General features: G+C 39.9%; 1 protein-coding gene across 1 annotated transcript in view; it reads right to left on the bottom strand.

Moving 5' to 3' along the window:
* Window positions 1-18,103, bottom strand: part of LOC103581229 (leucine-rich repeat-containing protein 37B-like) — a gene marked incomplete at its 5' end in the record, with an annotated part of 22,734 nt that overhangs the window by 3,325 nt on the left and 1,306 nt on the right. Inside the window, 2 exons of the mRNA XM_008563115.1 lie at window positions 13,015-13,095; window positions 13,744-13,815. Of these exons, the coding sequence (XP_008561337.1) occupies window positions 13,015-13,095; window positions 13,744-13,815 (153 nt within the window). The remainder of the gene's footprint in view (window positions 1-13,014; window positions 13,096-13,743; window positions 13,816-18,103) is intronic.

Genomic DNA, 18,103 nt, shown 5'->3' with positions numbered 1-18,103 from the left:
GGCGTGGGGGCAACCCCGGGGGCTGCGGTCCCGTTGCTGGTCCCGGGCCGGGGCGGGGGCGACACTGAGGGTTGCGATCCATTGCCGGACACGGAAAAAGACAAAAAAAAAAAGAAATAGTTGAAACTTTAACCTTAATTTTATTTATTTATTAATTTATTTTTAAAGATGACCGGTAAGGAGTTCTCAACCCTTGGCTTGGTGTTGTCAGCACCACACTCAGCCAGTGAGCCAACCAGCCATCCCTATATAGGATCCGAACCTGTGGCCTTGGTGTTATCAGCACCACACTCTCCCGAGTGAGCCATGGGCCAGCCCTTATCCTTAATTTTAAGAAGACTAAATATAGGAAAACTTTTGAAACTTCATGTACTTATCTGGGAAAGCCACTATGAGAATTACAATTTCTCTTTTTACTCCCTTCCCCTAATCATTTTCCATGATTAAATATTTAATTAATCCATGGTCATTGAGACTAGAGATTTCAAACCATGCTGTAGGTGATGTCGGTGAAAATGGTGGAGTAAGGACATCTGAAACTTCATCCCTCCATAAAGGCAACAACAAAAAATGGTATAAATGGTCAGAATCAACTTTTTCAGAACTCTGGAAATTTAACCAAGGCTTGTAGCAGCCAAGAAGCATATAAATATTCCAGAAAAATAGCTGAATTTCTGTAACAGTGAGATTTGTATCATTTTAACTTGCCCTAGACCATTCCTCACTGTCCAGATCATTGGTAACCTGAAAATTAGCCCATATCCCCACTGCCAGAGGGAACAGAATGGAGCTGGTGCTCCTTCAAAACCTCATTCCCGATCAGTTGTCATTATTTAACCTGTCTGGTGGTTCCCTGGAAGGTCTCACTTGAAAAGTTTGCTTATTTGATCTGACTGAGAGCTACCCAGTGCTAAAAGTTTCTCACTAGAGGATGTTTTTGGAAAACAATTCCAGGTAATTGTTTTAAAGTGACAGCTGCATGAGGCAATGAATAATGAAAAATGGCCTAATTGAAAGCTTAATAGGAAAAGCTGAGGAAGAAGATGTCCTTAGGAACTCTGAAATACTCCAACATATCCTTGGGAAACTGGAACATCATGAGATATATTCTTGGAATGTGGAAGACCATACACGTGTAGGACTGTGAGTATGGTCAGGAAAGACCTGAGAAGGCCCTAAACTCTCAACCCTGGCTGATCTTGAGGTTCTGCGCAGCAGGAAGTGAGAGTTAAGGCAGAGCTGTAAACTGCTGGCTGAGTGCTGAAGGCATGCTCTAATATGCACACATAGCCCCTTGGCAAAAACTTGGAGACTTATTGGTTCCAGGCATTTAATGAAGTCTCTGTTCAATCACCAGCAGGTCTCAATAGCAGATATGAGCAGGAAGAAAAAAGAATCAGGAACTTGAAGGTCAATCGAGATTATTGAGTCTGAGAAAAAAGAAAGAAAAAAGAATAAATAAAAATGAATGGAGTCTCAGAGACCCATTTGTGAGATTCCATCAAGTTTACTAACATACACATAACGGGAGTCTCAGAAGGAGAAAGGAAAGACAAAGGAGCAGAAAGAATATTTGAAGAAATAATGGCCCAAACTTCCCAAACCTGATGGAAAACATTAATTTACACATTCAAGAAGCTGAAGGAACTCCAAGTAGGATAAACTCAAAGAGATCCACACCTAGACACATCATAATTGAACTGTCAGAAGCCGAAGACAGACCATATTGAAAGTAGCAAAAGAAAAGCAACTTATCACACACAAGAAATCCTCAGTAAGATTAATAGCTGATTTCTCATCAGAAACAATGGAGGCTAGAAGGCAGTGAGATGGCATATTCGAAGTGCTGAAAGAAAAAAAAACTGTCAACCAAGAATTCTATTATTTGGCAAAACTATGCTAGATACACAAAAACTAAGAGCTTGTTTCTAGAAGACCTTCCCTGTAAGAAATACTAAAAGGGGTCCTTCAGACTGAACTGAAGGACAGTAGGTAGTAACTTGAATCCACATGAAGAAATGAAAAGCACCTAACTATGTAGGTAAGTATAAAAGACAGTATATAATGTATTTTTTAACATCTTTTGCCTCCTATCTGATTTAAAAGATCAATTGCATAGGGCAATAATTATAAATATGTTGATGGACACAAAATGTATAAAGATGTAATGTGGGACAATAACAGTAGAAAGGACATGGTGAGAGTGGAGCTATAGAGGAGCAAATTTTATGTCTATTATTAAAACTTAGTTGGTATTAATATGAATTAGAATTACAGTAAGATGGGCCGGCCCCGTGGTGCGCTCAGGAGGGTGCGGCGCTGGGAGCGCAGCAACGCTCCCGCCAGCCAGCGTTTGGATCCTATATAGGACTGGCCAGTGTGCTCACTGGCTGAGCGCGGTGCAGGCGACTCCACACCAAGGGTTGTGATCCCCTTACCGGTCACGAAAAAGACAAAAAAAAAAAATTACAGTAAGATGTAAATGGTAATGTCCAGGGCAACTGCTAAGAAAATAACTCAAATATATATAGCAAAAGAAATAAGACAATTGAAATGGTACATTTGAAATATCTATTTAACACAAAAGAATGCAGTAATGGAGGTAGTGAGAAATGAAAAAAGACATAAGACAGTGAAAACAAGTAGCAAAATAGCAGGTAGATATTCTACTTTATCACTAATTACATTAAATTAAATGGATTAAACTCTCCAATTAAAAGGCAGAACGTGACAGAATGTATTTTTTTTTTTTTTTTTAAAGATGACCGGTAAGGGGATCCTAACCCTTGGCTTGGTGTTGTCAGCACCACGCTCAGCCAGTGAGTGAACCGGCCATCCCTATATGGGATCCGAACCCGTGGCCTTGGTGTTATCAGCACCGCACTCTCCCGAGTGAGCCACAGGCCGGCCCCAGAATGTATTTTAAAACCATGATCCAACTACATGCTGTCTATAAGAACTTCACTTTAGATTCAAAGACACAAGTAAGTTTAAAGTAAAAGAGAAATGGAAAAAGATATATGATGCAAACAGTAACCAAAAGAGAGCTGGAGTGGCTACACTAGTAACAGACAAGATAGGCTTAACACAAAAATTGTCACTAGAGACAAAGATGGAAACTGTAATGATAAAAGGCTCTATCCATTAAGAAGGTAAAGCAATTATAAATATATATGCATCTAACAACAGAGCCCCAAAATACACTAAACAAAAACTGACACAATTGGAGAAATAGACAATTCAACAATAGTAGCTGGAGACTGGAATATTCCACTTTCAATAACGGATAAAACAACTAGACAGAAGATCAGCAAAAAAATAGATGAGTTGAACAACTATAAACCAATCAGACCTAACATATCCACAGAACACTTCCCAAAATTGCAACAAAAAATTAGTAAAAGACATGTTCTTCTCAAATGCACATAGAACATTCTCCAGGAGAGACCATATGTTAGACCCTAAGACAAGTCTCAATAAATTCAAAATGACTCAAATCATACAAAGTATGTTTTCTAACCACAGTGGAAATTAGAAATCACTAACAGAAATAAATTTGGAAAATTCACAAATACATGGAAATTAAACATAGTCCTAAATAATCAATGTGTCAAAGAAAAAATCACAAGGGAAATTAGAAATACTTTGACATGAATAAAAATGAAGGTGCATAATGGGGAAAAGATCACTGGTTGCCAGTGTTTGAGGGTAGGAGGATGGGACAGATAAATAGGTGGAGCATAGAGGATTTTGGGGGCAGCAAATCTATTCTGTATGACTGCAATCATGAATACATGATATTATGCATTTGGCAAAACCCAAAAAACTGTACAACACAAACCTAATGTAAAATTAAGTAAATAATAATATATCAATATTGGTTCATAATTGTAACAAATGGGGGCCAGCCCATGGCTCACTTGCGAGGGTGTGGTGCTGATAATACCAAGGCTATGGGTTCAGATCCCTATAGAGGGATGGCTGGTTAGTTCACTTCGGAGAGTGTGGTGCTGACAACACGAAGTCAAGGGTTAAGATCCACTTACTGGTCATCTTCAAAAAACTAATAATAATTGTAACAAATGTGCCACACTAATATAACATGTCAATAGTTGGAGAAACTGTATGTGTGTGTAGAGAGGGTATGGGAACTTTCTTTTTTAAAAAAAATCAACCATGAGCCAGCCCGTGGCTGACTTGGGAGAGTGTGGTACTGGTAACACCAAGGCCATGGGTTTGAATCCCATATACAGATGGCCAGTTTGCTCACTTGGGAGAGCATGGTGCTGACAACACCAAGCCAAGGGTTAAGATCCCCTTACCAGTCATCTTTTAAAAAAAATCGACCAACCAACCAAACAAACAAATAAATAAATACATAACATACCAACACTTCCAGGATGCACCTAGATCACCGCTTAGAGGTACATTTATAGATGTAAATGCAAATATTAAAAAATCTCAAGTCAGTAATCTAAACTTGCACCTGAAGAAACTAGGGGAAAAACATCAAACTCAACCCAAAAGAAGAAGGAAGAAAATAATAAAGATTAGAGCATAAATAAATGAAATACAGAACAAAAAACAAAATAGAAAATCAACATAACTAAAAGTTGGTTCTTTGAAAAGATCAACAAAACTGACAGACCTTTAGCTAGACTGATCAAGAAAAGAGAGAAGACTCAAATTATTAAAACCAGAAATGAAAGAGGACACACTACTACCAACCTTACAGACATAAAAGGATTATAAGGGAAAGTTATGAACAACTGCATGCCAGTAATTAGATAATCTGGATGAAACAGACACATTCCTAGAAAGAAACAAACTACTGAAACTAACTTGAGAAGAAATAGAACATCTAAAATAGACCTATATCAAGTAAAGAGATTGAGTTAGTGGTCCAAAAACTTCTCACAAAGAAAAGCTCAGGACCAGACAGCTTCATTGTTGAATCTACTAAATGTTTAAAGAATTAACACCAAACCTTCATGAAGTCTTCTAAAATACAGAACAGGAGAGAACATTTCCTAAGGCTGGTATTACTATGATACTAAAATCAAAGATATCACAAGAAAAGAAATTTACAGATCAATGTCTCTTATGAATATAAATGCAAAAATCCTCAGCAAATACTTGCAAACCAAATTCAACAGACTATATCAAATGGACTGTACACCATGACCAAGTGGGATTTATCCCAGGAATGCGAGGTTAATTCAACATATAAAAATCAATCGATGTCGGGCCGGCCCGGTGGCGCACTGGATGGTGCGCCGCTTGGGAAGCACGGCGGCGCTCCTGCCGAGGGTTCGGATCCCACATACAGACCAGATCCCGCTCACTGGCTGAGCGAGGTCAAGGCGCGACACAGAGGGTTGCGATCCCGTTGCCGGTCCCGGTCCAGTATGGGCGCGACACTGAGGGTTGCGATCCGTTGCCGGACACGAAAAAAGAGACAAAAATAAATAAATAAATAAATACGGACAGGGTTTGAATACACATCTCTTCAAAGAAGATATACAAATGACCAATATGCACCTGAAAAGATGCTCCATGTCTTAAGTCATTAGGGAAATGCAAATCAAAACCATAATGAGACACTACTACTTTACACTCACTAGGATGGCTGTAATAGAAAAGACAGAGAATGACAAGTGTTGACAAAAACATGGAGACATTAGAGCTCTCAATACAACGTGCATGGGAATGTCAAATGGTGCAGCCACTGTGGAAAACAGTTTGTCATTTCCTTAGAAAAGTTAACTTTGTGCCAGCCAACCACAAAAAAAAAAAAAAAAGCTAAACATAAGTCACCATATGACCCAGCAATTCTACCAGGTATGCACCCAAGAGTTAAAAATATATGCCTATAGGGGCCAGCCCGGTGGCGCACTGCTGTAGTGTGCCGCTTGGGAAGCGCGGTGGCGCTCCCACCGAGGGTTCGGATCCCACATACAGACCGATTCCCGCTCACTGGCTGAGTGAGGCGCGGGAGCGACGCCGAGGGTTGCGATCCCGTTGCTGGTCCCGGTCCGGTAGGGGGGCGACACTGAGGGTTGCGATCCATTGCCGGACACGGAAAAAGACAAAAAAAATATATATATATATATATATATATATATATGCCTATAGAAAAACTTGTACATGAATGGTCATAGAAGCATTATTTATAATAGTCAGAAAGTAGAAACAATCCATATGCCTAATAAGTGAATGCACGAACTGATGTTATATCCATATAATGGAATATTATTCAACCTTAGAAAGGAATGAAATACTGATACATGCTACAACACAGACGAACCTTAAAAACAACATGCTATGTGAAAAGAGCCAGACACAAACAGCCACATGCCATATGTTTTGTTTATATGAAATGTCTAGAATAGGCCAATCTACAGGGACAGAAAGTAGATTTTGTAGTTGCCTGGGAGAGAGAAATGGGGAGTGATGGCTGTTTCTTTTCAGGGTGGTGAAAATGTTCTGGAATTAAATAATGGTGATTGTTGTACAACCTTGTGAATGCACTGAATTGTATACTTTATAGTGTTGCATTTATGGTATGTGGATATCTCACTGTAAAAAGAACCATGTTGTAATACATAAAGCACCAGATGCCAGGAGAACATACATCTTGGTAGATGGAAAAAAGAGAAGTAAAGATTCAGACTCTTCCTTCACCAAGGCCAAAATGAGTCAGTGGTAAGGCTGGGAGCCATGCAGGTGGTCCCTTGTGACCTCCCCTTTTCTTCCATTTCTAGTATATTCTTCCATTTTTTTAATACCATTAACTTGATTCATAACACTATTTAATATTCAATATGAAAATGTTACAAAGAGAAATAATGTGTCATGTGACTGGTTAAGGATGGTTCCTCCATCTAGGGCTTTAAGTGTTCTCTGCTTTTTTCCTTTTTGTGGTGGAGGGGGACATTAACACCTGTAAGTCAGTGGTGAGCTCTGTGCAAGCAGGCTCCTCCACCTCTGCATCTCCTCCTGCCTGCTTTCCCCAGCCATTAAAAGTGACTGTAAAGCAATTTGCAGTGAAAACAATTTAGCCAAGTTTGTTATCCTTCCTCCAAAATTATCTCAGTTCTCCAACCCTTCACTCTGTCTTAGGTCATTCACGGCCTTGCACCTATCAGCTCACTGTTTCCTCTTAAGTCAGCAATAGGATCCTTGCATTTCTCCCTAGTGAAATCAACATATGGGGCCTGTCTGTATTATCCTATTTCTTCCTCCTGTTTTAGAGCATTCTTTTCTTCACTGAGGTTGTGCCTAGGCAATGGAGAGAATGAGTATGAAGTGACTCAAAAGCTGAAATCTGGGGACTCTACAACAACTCTTTTTCTGTGAATCAAATGATATGAGCATTTTAGATTCAGAGGGCACTGTAGTAGAGATTATTTCCATTGCTGGTTCAATTCTTGCATTTTATAGATAAACTAAGGTACACTGACACCTAGTCCATGGCCTTATTCACACCTTTATGGGAGTGAAATGTGACAAACTTTTTGTTAGCATCAAAGACTATCTCAGTGGGCCGGCCTGTGGCTCACTCGGGAGAGTGCGGTGCTGATAACGCCCCGGGTTCGAATCCCATATAGGGATGGCTGGTTTGCTCACTGGGTGAGCGTGGTGCTGACAACACCAAGCCAAGGGTTAAGATCCCCTTACTGGTCATCTTTAAAAAAAAAAAAAAAGACTATCTCAGAATCAAAGTTTAAGAGGAAAACTCAAATATTTCGCATAAGCCTTTTGCTGTAGAACAATTTAAGAGGATTCTTAAAATAAGGGGACATTTCTAAACCTGTTGGGTTTTTTTCCCTCCAGATTCTTCTCTACAGGTCCAGACAGATGGGCTACATTTCCTTTCTAGTAACTGAGGAGGCAGAGAACAATCGAGGACTGACGCATGTCATCACTATCCTGAATGTACTGAAATCCTAACAGCTTTAGCAGAAAAATTGTCCAAAGCAGGCAGTGAAAATAAATTTAAAACAGGACAAACTCCAAAACTATGTATGCTAGAATCCCAAGGCAGGCAGGGAAAACTGGTTGCTTGGAGAAAGGCAGTCGAAGAAATAAGCAGTGATATTCTGATATGTGTGAAGTCTTTGGGGATGGAGTAACCCCTCTCCTTTATTCATCTACGTACACTCATGACCCATGAGAACCTGACTGCCCACATGAAGCTCCTCAACACAAGACCTCTGACTGCATCACATAAACCCTTTTTTAGGGGCAAAGTCTAAAGGATCTGAAATGGTGAGCCTATATCATAATCAAAGTTCTGACAATAGCCTTGACAAAGACTCTCTTGACAGTGAGGAAGAAAGGACAAATAACCTCATAGAATACTCCCTGGCAGTGAGGAACATGGAAGCAGCCAGGGCTCTGGATCAGGAAGACCTGGGTTTGAATCTTGGCTCTGTCACTTTCTGGGTAAGTGACTGACTTAGCATCATTTACTTCACAGGGCAGTTTGAGGATTAAATGGAAGAGCATGTGTAAAGCACCTAGCATTGACTGGGCACAGGGCAGGTGCTCAGCAGTAATGATGTCGTATCTGTATTTGCCATTAAGCAGAAACCCTGGGGATATCCAGAGGTGGCCTGGCCAGCAGCTCGAGAAGTGGGGAATTCTCAGGTGGAAATGGAGTCCTCTGCTCTAAAGGTCCTATTCAAGTTAGAAACTAACTTCAAGATAAAATGCATAAAAAGCTGAATTGTCATCATTTGGCTCCTATTACAAGGGAACAAAGAGCTTCATGACTTGTAAGTGGTTCTGCCACTTCTTAATGGTGTGAACCTAGGGCAAGTTGTCAACATTTCCGAGTCTTAACTTCCTCATCTGCAAAATGAGGATAATAATGTCTACATCACAAGAACTGCTAGAAAATGAAAATGAGATACAGGAGAGAACATGTACCGAGCATTTACCATGTGCCAAACACTATTCTAAGAACTTACCTGCATGTTATCTCACTTGCATAAGTACTAATATAGTGCCTGGGACATAATAAGCACCTCATAAATGTAGGTATTAAAGAAATGTTACAGGGCAGAGGAAGAATTACTAAGATTCCCAGAGAAGAAAAGATACCTTATTATACAGGTGGGAGAAAAAATGTAAAATAGTTACTGGGTGTGACAATCTCAAAACTTTTGAACCATTACAAATTAAACAACCACCCTAAATTACTCCAAAGGACAGGCCCACATTGTTATCTTCATCTTAATGTTTATGCCTCTCTGAATCTGAGAAGAAGCTGCCAGGATTCCGGTACATATCGAAAAGTGATGAGCACACCCTGAAGTGTGCAAACTTCTATGTGTCTGCAACTATCTCAAGGAAACCAATGGTTTAGGGTTAGGGACTGGGGGTGGGGGGTGGTATAAGAAGCAATAGAGTGTCTCTGTGACCACAGCTCAATTTGCTTTCGTAGTGGGGCCATATCTATGTCATTGATATTCTCAGTAGTGGGATAATTCAATGGAGTATAGTTTGGATTTTCCTCTTATTCTCTCAGTGCTTATGTTCTTTGGTACAATACTGATGTGCCACACACAAGCCAGAATGTGCATGTGCTCTATCTGAATAAGGTACAGTCTTTCTACATCATAGAGTCCTTCAGTTTCTAAAATCATGGAGCTTGGATTGTTAGAATGAACGAAGCGACTAAAAGAATTTTTTAAAATAAGCCATCAGTCTGGGCTTGTGTAGGTGAATGAAGGAGATGCAATTTAAAGTCAGGGAAAACAGTATACTTAACATTTAGGATTATCAACCACCGCTGGTTTTCCATAACATATTTCATTCCTGATTTCATCTGAGAGAGATTTGATTATTACTACCATTCAAAGAGTGGTACCTTACTAATAAGCTCTTAGCACATCTTTGAGGTGGATTTCAGATTCAAAATAGACTGACCCCACCACACTGCTGACTTGTTCCATCAGTGCTTGTCAATATCATAGGGACTTCATGCAAGAGATTTACGAGGTTGTAATTACCTGGAACCTACAGGTGAATCCAGGTTTTGTGGGGCCTAAACATTATCTAATTTGGGAAATCCTCTCTAATAAAACATGCAAAATTATGAATACAAAAATTGCTAGGGCCCCTCCCAGGACCTTGGAAAGGGCCTGTGCAAGTGAGGAGCCCTGAAGCTTAGGCTCCATTCAATTCATGGTAAATCCATCTCAGCTGGCACATTTTTATGAACTTTTGTATTTCAGAGAAAAATAACTGTTTCAACTTGTAAACATCCCAGAACTGTGTCATATCAGTCAGAAAATTCCTGACATCCTCCCCTGGCAACCTGTCTTTGGAAAGAGATGCTTATATCTAATTATGGCAAGCGTTTCCTCAAGCAAATTAGCTTTGTCTATTAGAAAGACTTGACCCCAAACAAAGGAGCCCAGCCCCCAATGTATACTTGGTGTATTGTGACCATTGTGCCAGTCTTTGAAAGTAACTGTGAATCAGTTTGAGGGGTACAGCTCTATTCAGATCACATGATATGAGTATTAGTGTCCAACATGAGGTAGCTCTTATTATTTTTTTACCACAATGAAGCAAATGCCTGTTTCTGCTATTTAAGATTAACATAGAAACTCAAGATAAACAAGTTGGTGCCTCCACCATTATAAGTCCTTCCTAACCCACCACACCTTCCTATGTTGTCATCCCCCTATCTTGTTACCCTGCAGCACAGATCCTGGCATGGCTCTCATGTTTTTTTCCCAGCAATATCCATCTTCCTCCTTCCAGTATGAAAGTCTCTTGTGGACAAAGTCTCTGTCCTATTCCAATTTGGACCCCCCACACTTAGTACAGTGCCTAGCACACAGTGGGCATGGCACCCAGTAAATGTTTTTTAATTAATTCATTAAGCTTTATTATTTGTGATTTTTTCCCCATATTACCTACATAACCACCATGAAACTTGGATTCTTTTTTCTTTTTTTTTAAGATGACCAGTAGGGGGTTATAACCCTTGACTTGGTGTTGTCAGCACCATGCTCACCCACGAGCTAACCGGCCATCCCTACATGGGATCTGAACCCATGGCCTTGGTGTTATCAGCACCACACTCTCCCGAGTGAGCCACAGGCCAGCCCGAAACTTGGATTCTTATAAGGGACTTTCAGTCTTTTAGAATGCTTTGTAAAGGTGGATTAAGACATTTGTATTGACATTACCAAAACCTCTTGGTTAAGACATTTGTATTGACGCTACCAAAACCTCTTGGTGGAGGGGCCCGAGACAGCTCTCTTATGTGCAGATGAAAGCAAAGCAGATGCCCATTGTTCTTTCCCCAAGTCAGGCATCAGCAAATTGATGAGGGGAGAGAAGAGGCCACCACAGATGGACACATGCAGGAACTAGTCATCTAGCTGCACACACATCCTGAACCCTTCCTCTAACCCAAGATGAACTGTGTGAAACTGGGTTTCTGAACCACAAGACAGGTGGACTATCCTTTCCAAAGTCAGGTTTAGAGGAGAATCTTCAACTGGCCGGTTAGCTCAGTTGGTTAGAGTGTGGTATTGATAACACCATGGTCAAGGGTTCAGATCCCCATACCAGCCCGTCACCAAAAAACAAAAAAACTTCACCTCGAGTCAAAAATCCCCTGAAGGCCATTGAACGTGCCCACTAGGATTTGCCTGTGTCACAGAGAAATCACAGACATGTTAAGCTGAAAGGGAGTAAAACCTTCAATACTTTTTCTTAAAGAGGAGTCAGGAAAAAAGTATATGGAATTAGGCTAGAGCAATGTCTTTTCTTTACAGATATTTTTCACACTGTAGCTTAACGTAAATACCATCTTTTCCCACACCTCAAAGCTTTGCATTGCCCACAGATAATTCATAAATTCAGAGGTATATAATTTTGAAAACTAATGTTCTGGGTGATTGGGGAGAGGAGTATTCTGGGAGAGGTTTTCTGAAATTCTTTCTACGTCACCATTTACAAAAAACTGGCACTGAGAAAGCATCTGCACACCTTTTGCTCCCTGGAGGACTTTCTGTTAAGCTTTGTTCTCTGCAGCTACATGTTAAACATTCTTAGGCAGTGTAGTGGATTGAATTATGTTCCCCCAAAACTCACTGAAGCTTGAATTATGTCCCCCAAGTCTGATATATTAGAAACTTAGCCCCACTGTGACTGTTATCAGTGTGAGAAATCCTATTATGGTAATTGAAAGGTGGAGCCTTGAAAAGGTGATTGGATTGTAGGATTGTGCAGTAGTGGATGGATTAAAAACGGTGGTCAGGAGGTGGTTCTGAGGCCTTTATGTCCTTCTCTTGTTCTCTCTGCTCTCTCAGCTTCCACCATCTTGCAATGTGAGATCACTGAATCACTGTCACCATCACCAGATGGACTTTGGGCTTCCCAGCCTCTCTTGCAATGTGAGATCCCTGAATCACTGTCACCATCACCAGATGGACTTTGGGCTTCCCAGCCTCAGAAACTGTAATTTCATTTCCTTTATCAATTACCCAGTTCCAAGTATTTTGTTATAAGCAATGAAAATGGACTAGTACAAGCAGTTAGGAACTCTGCATGTGAGCAGAAATCTAAGTTAAATTCAGCATAGTTTCAAGGACCATTCATGTGTCAGGGCAGCATCATACGGCCTCCTATAACTATACTAATTTCTTTCTTTCTTTCTTTCTTTTTGGCAGCTGGCCCATACTGGGATCCGAACCCATGACCTTGGTGTTATTGGTGCTATGCTCTCCCAGGTAAGCTAACTGGCCCACATACTTGCTCGGTGCCTTTTATTGCCCATGTCAAAGATCACTACCAAGGAAGGCAGAGCATATCTACACAAGCTTCTTGGCCTCTTTGTACCTTAGTTTCCCTATTTGAAAAAAATGAATGGATCTTAAGACATATTTTCAGCGTTCATAATGGCTTATACCCAGCTAACAAAGAACTGTATGGTGTTTTTATACATAAATAGTTTTTTACATTTGTATCTTCTGTTTCACTTACAACTCATTTAGAAATTGAAACCCGTGCCATGCCTGAAATGTTCCGAAGCTCACTTCACTGATTAAGTTGCAACGAAGATTTCTACAAAAAAAAGAAAAAGAAGCCAAATGACAAGAAGAAAGAAGATATTCTGAAAGTAATTCTAAATTTATACACAATGAAACATAATCTCAATACTTTCTCCATACACCAAAGAAATACCACTGTGGAAGCTACTGGCTTATGATTTATACTCATATTTACACATGTGATGTATTAGATACAAAACAGTGCAATACTCAGTAGATACTTATGTTAAGTGATCTTCATTTCTCTAGATAGGGTTTCACAACTTCAGTGCTATTTGACATTTTGACATTTTGAGCTGGATAGTTCTTTGTTGTGGGGGTTTGTCCTGTACATTGTAGGTTGTTCAGCAGCATTCCTGGTCTCTGCCCACTATATGCAAGAAGCACACCCACAGTTGTAACAACCCAAAATGTCTTCAGACATTGCCAAATGTCACCTGGGTTCAAAATCACACTGGCTGACAGCCATTGCTCTATCACAATTCACTCTGATCATGTAATAATGCTCACACTAATCTTTGCTAGAGATGAAAAGGGTTTGCTGTGTAATTTTAGTAACTTACTACTAATAAAATTTTAATCATATTTCAAAATGGACAGCAAAGAGGTTTACAATTTTTATAAAAATTCCAAATATAATAAAGTTGTTACTGTAACTTACAGAGACTTCAAAAAAGGCAGCGCTTCAAATGTGCGTCTTTCAATGGCCTGTATTTTATTACAGGATAGATCTCTAGAAAAAGGAAAAGGAAAATATTGCCTTGATTGGCTATTAGGTACATAATTAGTAGGAAAAAATAGTAGAGTTTAGAGTGATAATATTGAATATGGAATTTCTGTCTAGACTTTAAACCTTTGGACTTGTAGTTGAACTTTCAAGAGCCCCTCACCTTCCCTATATCTCTCCCAGTAGTCTCCCCGTCATGATCCTCATAAATAAAAATACAATTATAGATTTTGACAGATTTTGGGGATAATCTTTCCTGAGCCCAGGAGAATTGACTAGATGACCTTTTATAGTCTCATCAAATTCTAGATTATCAGCTCCAAGTTTTTATCTATATGTATAATTTCTAATATTAAAAGGAATATTCTCACATTCATACACCTTCCTGTTTTAGCTGTTTTTCTAAGCCAGTTCAATAACTAGAAGAAATAAAAGATGTCTACTGGCCAGCCACAAAAGAAAGAAGAAAGAAGAAGAAACAAAATATCACTTGAAAGGAAGTTAATCCTCTATTCAGAATTACACTTTCCATCATATTAGTAGAAATTTATTTTTGGTTTTATATTGCCTTAATATTAAATGAAAGGAGTTTTTTTTTTTTTTTGTCCTTTTTTGTGACCGGCTGCACCGCGCTCAGCCAGGGAGCGCACCGGCCATCCCTATATAGGATCCGAACCCGCAGCGGGAGTGCTGCTGCGCTCCCAGCTCCGTACTCTCCCGAGTGTGCCACGGGCTCGGCCCTAAAAGGAGTTTTTGTTTTTTTGTTTTGTTTTGTTTTGTTTATTTATTTATTTTTTAATTATTATTTTTTTTATATAAAGATGACCGGTAAGGGGATCTTAACCCTTGACTTGGTGTTGTCAACACCACGCTCAGCTAGTGAGTGAACTGGCCATCCCTATATAGGATCCGAACCCGTGGCCTTGGTGTTATCAGTACCGCACTCTCCCGAGTGAGCCACGGGCCAGCCCCACGAAAGGAGGTTTTTTTTTTTTTTTTTCCTTTTTGTCTTTTTTTGTGTCCGGCAACGGATCGCAACCCTCAGTGTCGCACCGATACCGGACCAGGACCGGCAACGGGATCGCAACCCTCGGCGTCGCTCCCGCGCCTCGCTCAGCCAGTGAGCGGGAACCGGTCTGTATGTGGGATCCGAACCCTCGGCGGGAGCACCACCACGCTCCCGAGCGGCGCACTGTAGCAGTGTGCCACCGGGCCGGCCCTGAAAGGAGTTTTTTTAATTAAATGGTGAGACAACAAAAATCAACATGGAACTAGGTTTTTATTAGAAAACACCCATTCTTGGGCCAGCCCAGTGGCACACTGGAGAGTGCGCCGCTTGGGAGCGCGGCAGCACTCCTGCCGAGGGTTCGGATCCCATGTGGAGACCGGTTCCCGCTCACTGGCTGAGCGAGGTGCGGACACGGCAGGATAGATCTCTAGAAAAAGGAAAAGGAAAATATTGCCTTGATTGGCTATTAGGTACATAATTAGTAGGAAAAAATAGTAGAGTTTAGAGTGATAATATTGAATATGGAATTTTTGTCTAGACTTTAAACCTTTGGACTTGTAGTTGGACTTTCAAGAGCCCCTCACCTTGCCTGTATCTCTCCCAATAGTCTCACCATCATGATCCTCATAAATAGAATATACAATTATAGATTTTGACAGATTTTGGAGATAATTTTTCCTGAGCCCAGGAGAATTGACTAGATGACCTTTTATAGTCTCATCAAATTCTAGATTATCAGCTCAAAGTTTTTAGCTGTATGTATAATTTCTAATATTAAAAGGAATATTCTCATATTCATACACCTTCCTGTTTTAGTTCTGTTTTTCTAAGCCAGTTCAATAACTAGAAGAAATAAAAGATATCTACTGGCCAGACACAAAAGAAAGAAGAAAAAGGAAGAAGAAACAAAATATCACTTGAAAGGAAGTTAATCCTCTATTCAGAATTACACTTTTCATCATATTAGTAGAAATTTATTTTTGGTTTTATATTGCCTTAATATTCAATGAAAGGAGTTTTTTTAATTAAATGGTGAGACAACAAAAATCAACCTGGAACTAGGTTTTTATTAGAAAACACCCATTCTTGACCACGACTGACTCTCTTATTTCTGTTGATTCCAGCTTGTCCCTCACTTTTCACCTGGATGGGTATAACTGTTCTCTGACTTGTATCTCTGGCTGTAGTCTCTCCCTTTCTAATCCATCCTGCACAGTCACCAGATGAACTGTCTAGAACTGGTTCTCAAAGACCAGCATCACCTGGGAACTTACTGAAGATGCAAATTCTAGGCCCTACTCTAGACCAACAGACTCAGCAACTGTGGGGATGGAGTCCAGAACCTGTTCTAACCAGGCCAAGTGATTCTGATGCATGCTTATTTGTCTCAGAGCACTGCTGTGACAACAGGGGCCCCCGGGTGGCTCCCTTGCCTAGCGTTCAAAGCCCTAGAAGATCTGCTTCCAATCTTCTATTCTCCCTACTTGTACCCTACATGTACTCATCGCATTCCTCAAATCCTTTCCTGTGTTCTCCCTTTCTGCCACTTTCCCTTTGCAAGCATAGAATATTCTCTTGAAGATGTCTGTCTGATGATACCCAAAGACCCTTCAAGGTCCTGTTAAACAGCACTGCTCTAAGTAACATCTTCCCTGACACAACTCGAAGTCTTCTCTCCTTCTTCTGTGTTCCAGAAACAATTTATACCTCTTAGTGCCCATACTCATTTTGGTTTTTTTGTTTGTTTGTTTGTTTTTTTAAAGATGACCGGTAAGGGGATCTTAACCCTTGACTTGGTGCCATCAGCACCACACTCACCCAGTGAGCCAACCAGCCATCCCTATATGGGATCCGAACCCGTGGCCTTGGTGTTATCAGCACCGCACTCTCCCGAGTGAGCCACAGGCCGGCCCCATTTTGTTATTTTTAATACAGTTATTTTTGCATCCCATTTCTTCAGAGCATAAACTTGAAAGCATGGACTAGGTTTTGCTCGTCTGCATTCCTCAAGATGTTTAAAACCAACACGTGCTGGTTAAAAAAAATAAAAATAGAAAAATAAAACCAACACGTGGAAATAAAGCAAACTCAAATATTTATAAAGTAAATAAATAGCTGGGGAATGAGTAGAAGAAGGACAGTGACTATTTTAAAAAGAAATGTAGTTGTGCTGCTTCATGGCCTCTTCTGCTGCTCTGCAGCACTGTCACCCACTTAGTGCTTGTTGTATTGTGGTTTGAGCTTATAAGTTTCTTTACCCTGAGAGATCATGATTTCCTAGAAGGTAGTGACCCTGTCTTTCTCATCTTTGTGTCTCCAATAGTGGGCGTAGTGCTTGGCATATTATTCTTTTTTAGCTTTTATTTATTGACTGGCATATTTTCTAATGAATGAGAATACACATGCCAACATGGGATAATGAGCTTAACAAAGTATTTCATAGTAGAAGTAATGAAGGGCCTACTCCACTGAGCAGTTTTCTCGTTTGTTTTTCTCCAGAATGTGTGTGTGCAGTTTGGGAGGCCAGATGGCAGAGGTGCCCAAGAAGACCAATATGAAAGTGGTCATCCTTGTAAGGCATAGAAGGTTTGATAGTTCAAAAGACTATTTTTAGTGTCACATGAGGCTCTTTATACCCACCTTCCCTTAAGCCTTCTACATTTGAATGAAGTATCTGTTTGCTAAAGAGCATCATTAATTAGCTTAGTAAGAATTAATGACATACACACCTCTGGATCCATGGAGAAAAGATAAAATTCAAGCTTTCACAGCAAAGAACATGGTATCTCAAAACAGACAGAAATACTATACAAACATTTCTAGCTATACCATTTAACCATCATTTTGAAACATCTATTTTTAATATGAGTATAACAATTCCTGCATTGAAATTGTTAATATCAGTCGTTCTCTTGGTTCCTTAACCATTCTTAATATTACTTGCATAATTCATCTGTTTAGTTAATTAATATTTAAATGTTAATTTAGATTAAATTATCATAAAATTCTGGGTTAATGGCATTCAAATTAACATAGGTGGTCTATATTTTCTTCTCCTTTAGGCAACAATCTGAGGTTAACTTTAATTCCTCTCATTCTACTAAACCAACTTTTTTGGACCTTTTTAAAAGGGAAGATTGTAAATATTTTAGGCTTTGCGGGCCACATAAAGTCTGTTACATATTCTTTGTTTCTTTTCTTTTTCTATTTCAGCCTTTTGAAAATGTAACAATCATTCTTAATTTATAGGCTGTACAAGAACAGGCTGTGGATCAAATTTGATCC

Source organism: Galeopterus variegatus, unplaced genomic scaffold, assembly GCF_000696425.1.
Source record: "Galeopterus variegatus unplaced genomic scaffold, G_variegatus-3.0.2 Scaffold12610, whole genome shotgun sequence".
Lineage (NCBI taxonomy): Eukaryota > Metazoa > Chordata > Mammalia > Dermoptera > Cynocephalidae > Galeopterus > Galeopterus variegatus.
Note: the sequence above shows the minus strand (reverse complement) of the source record. Positions and strands in the feature narration are given on the sequence as shown.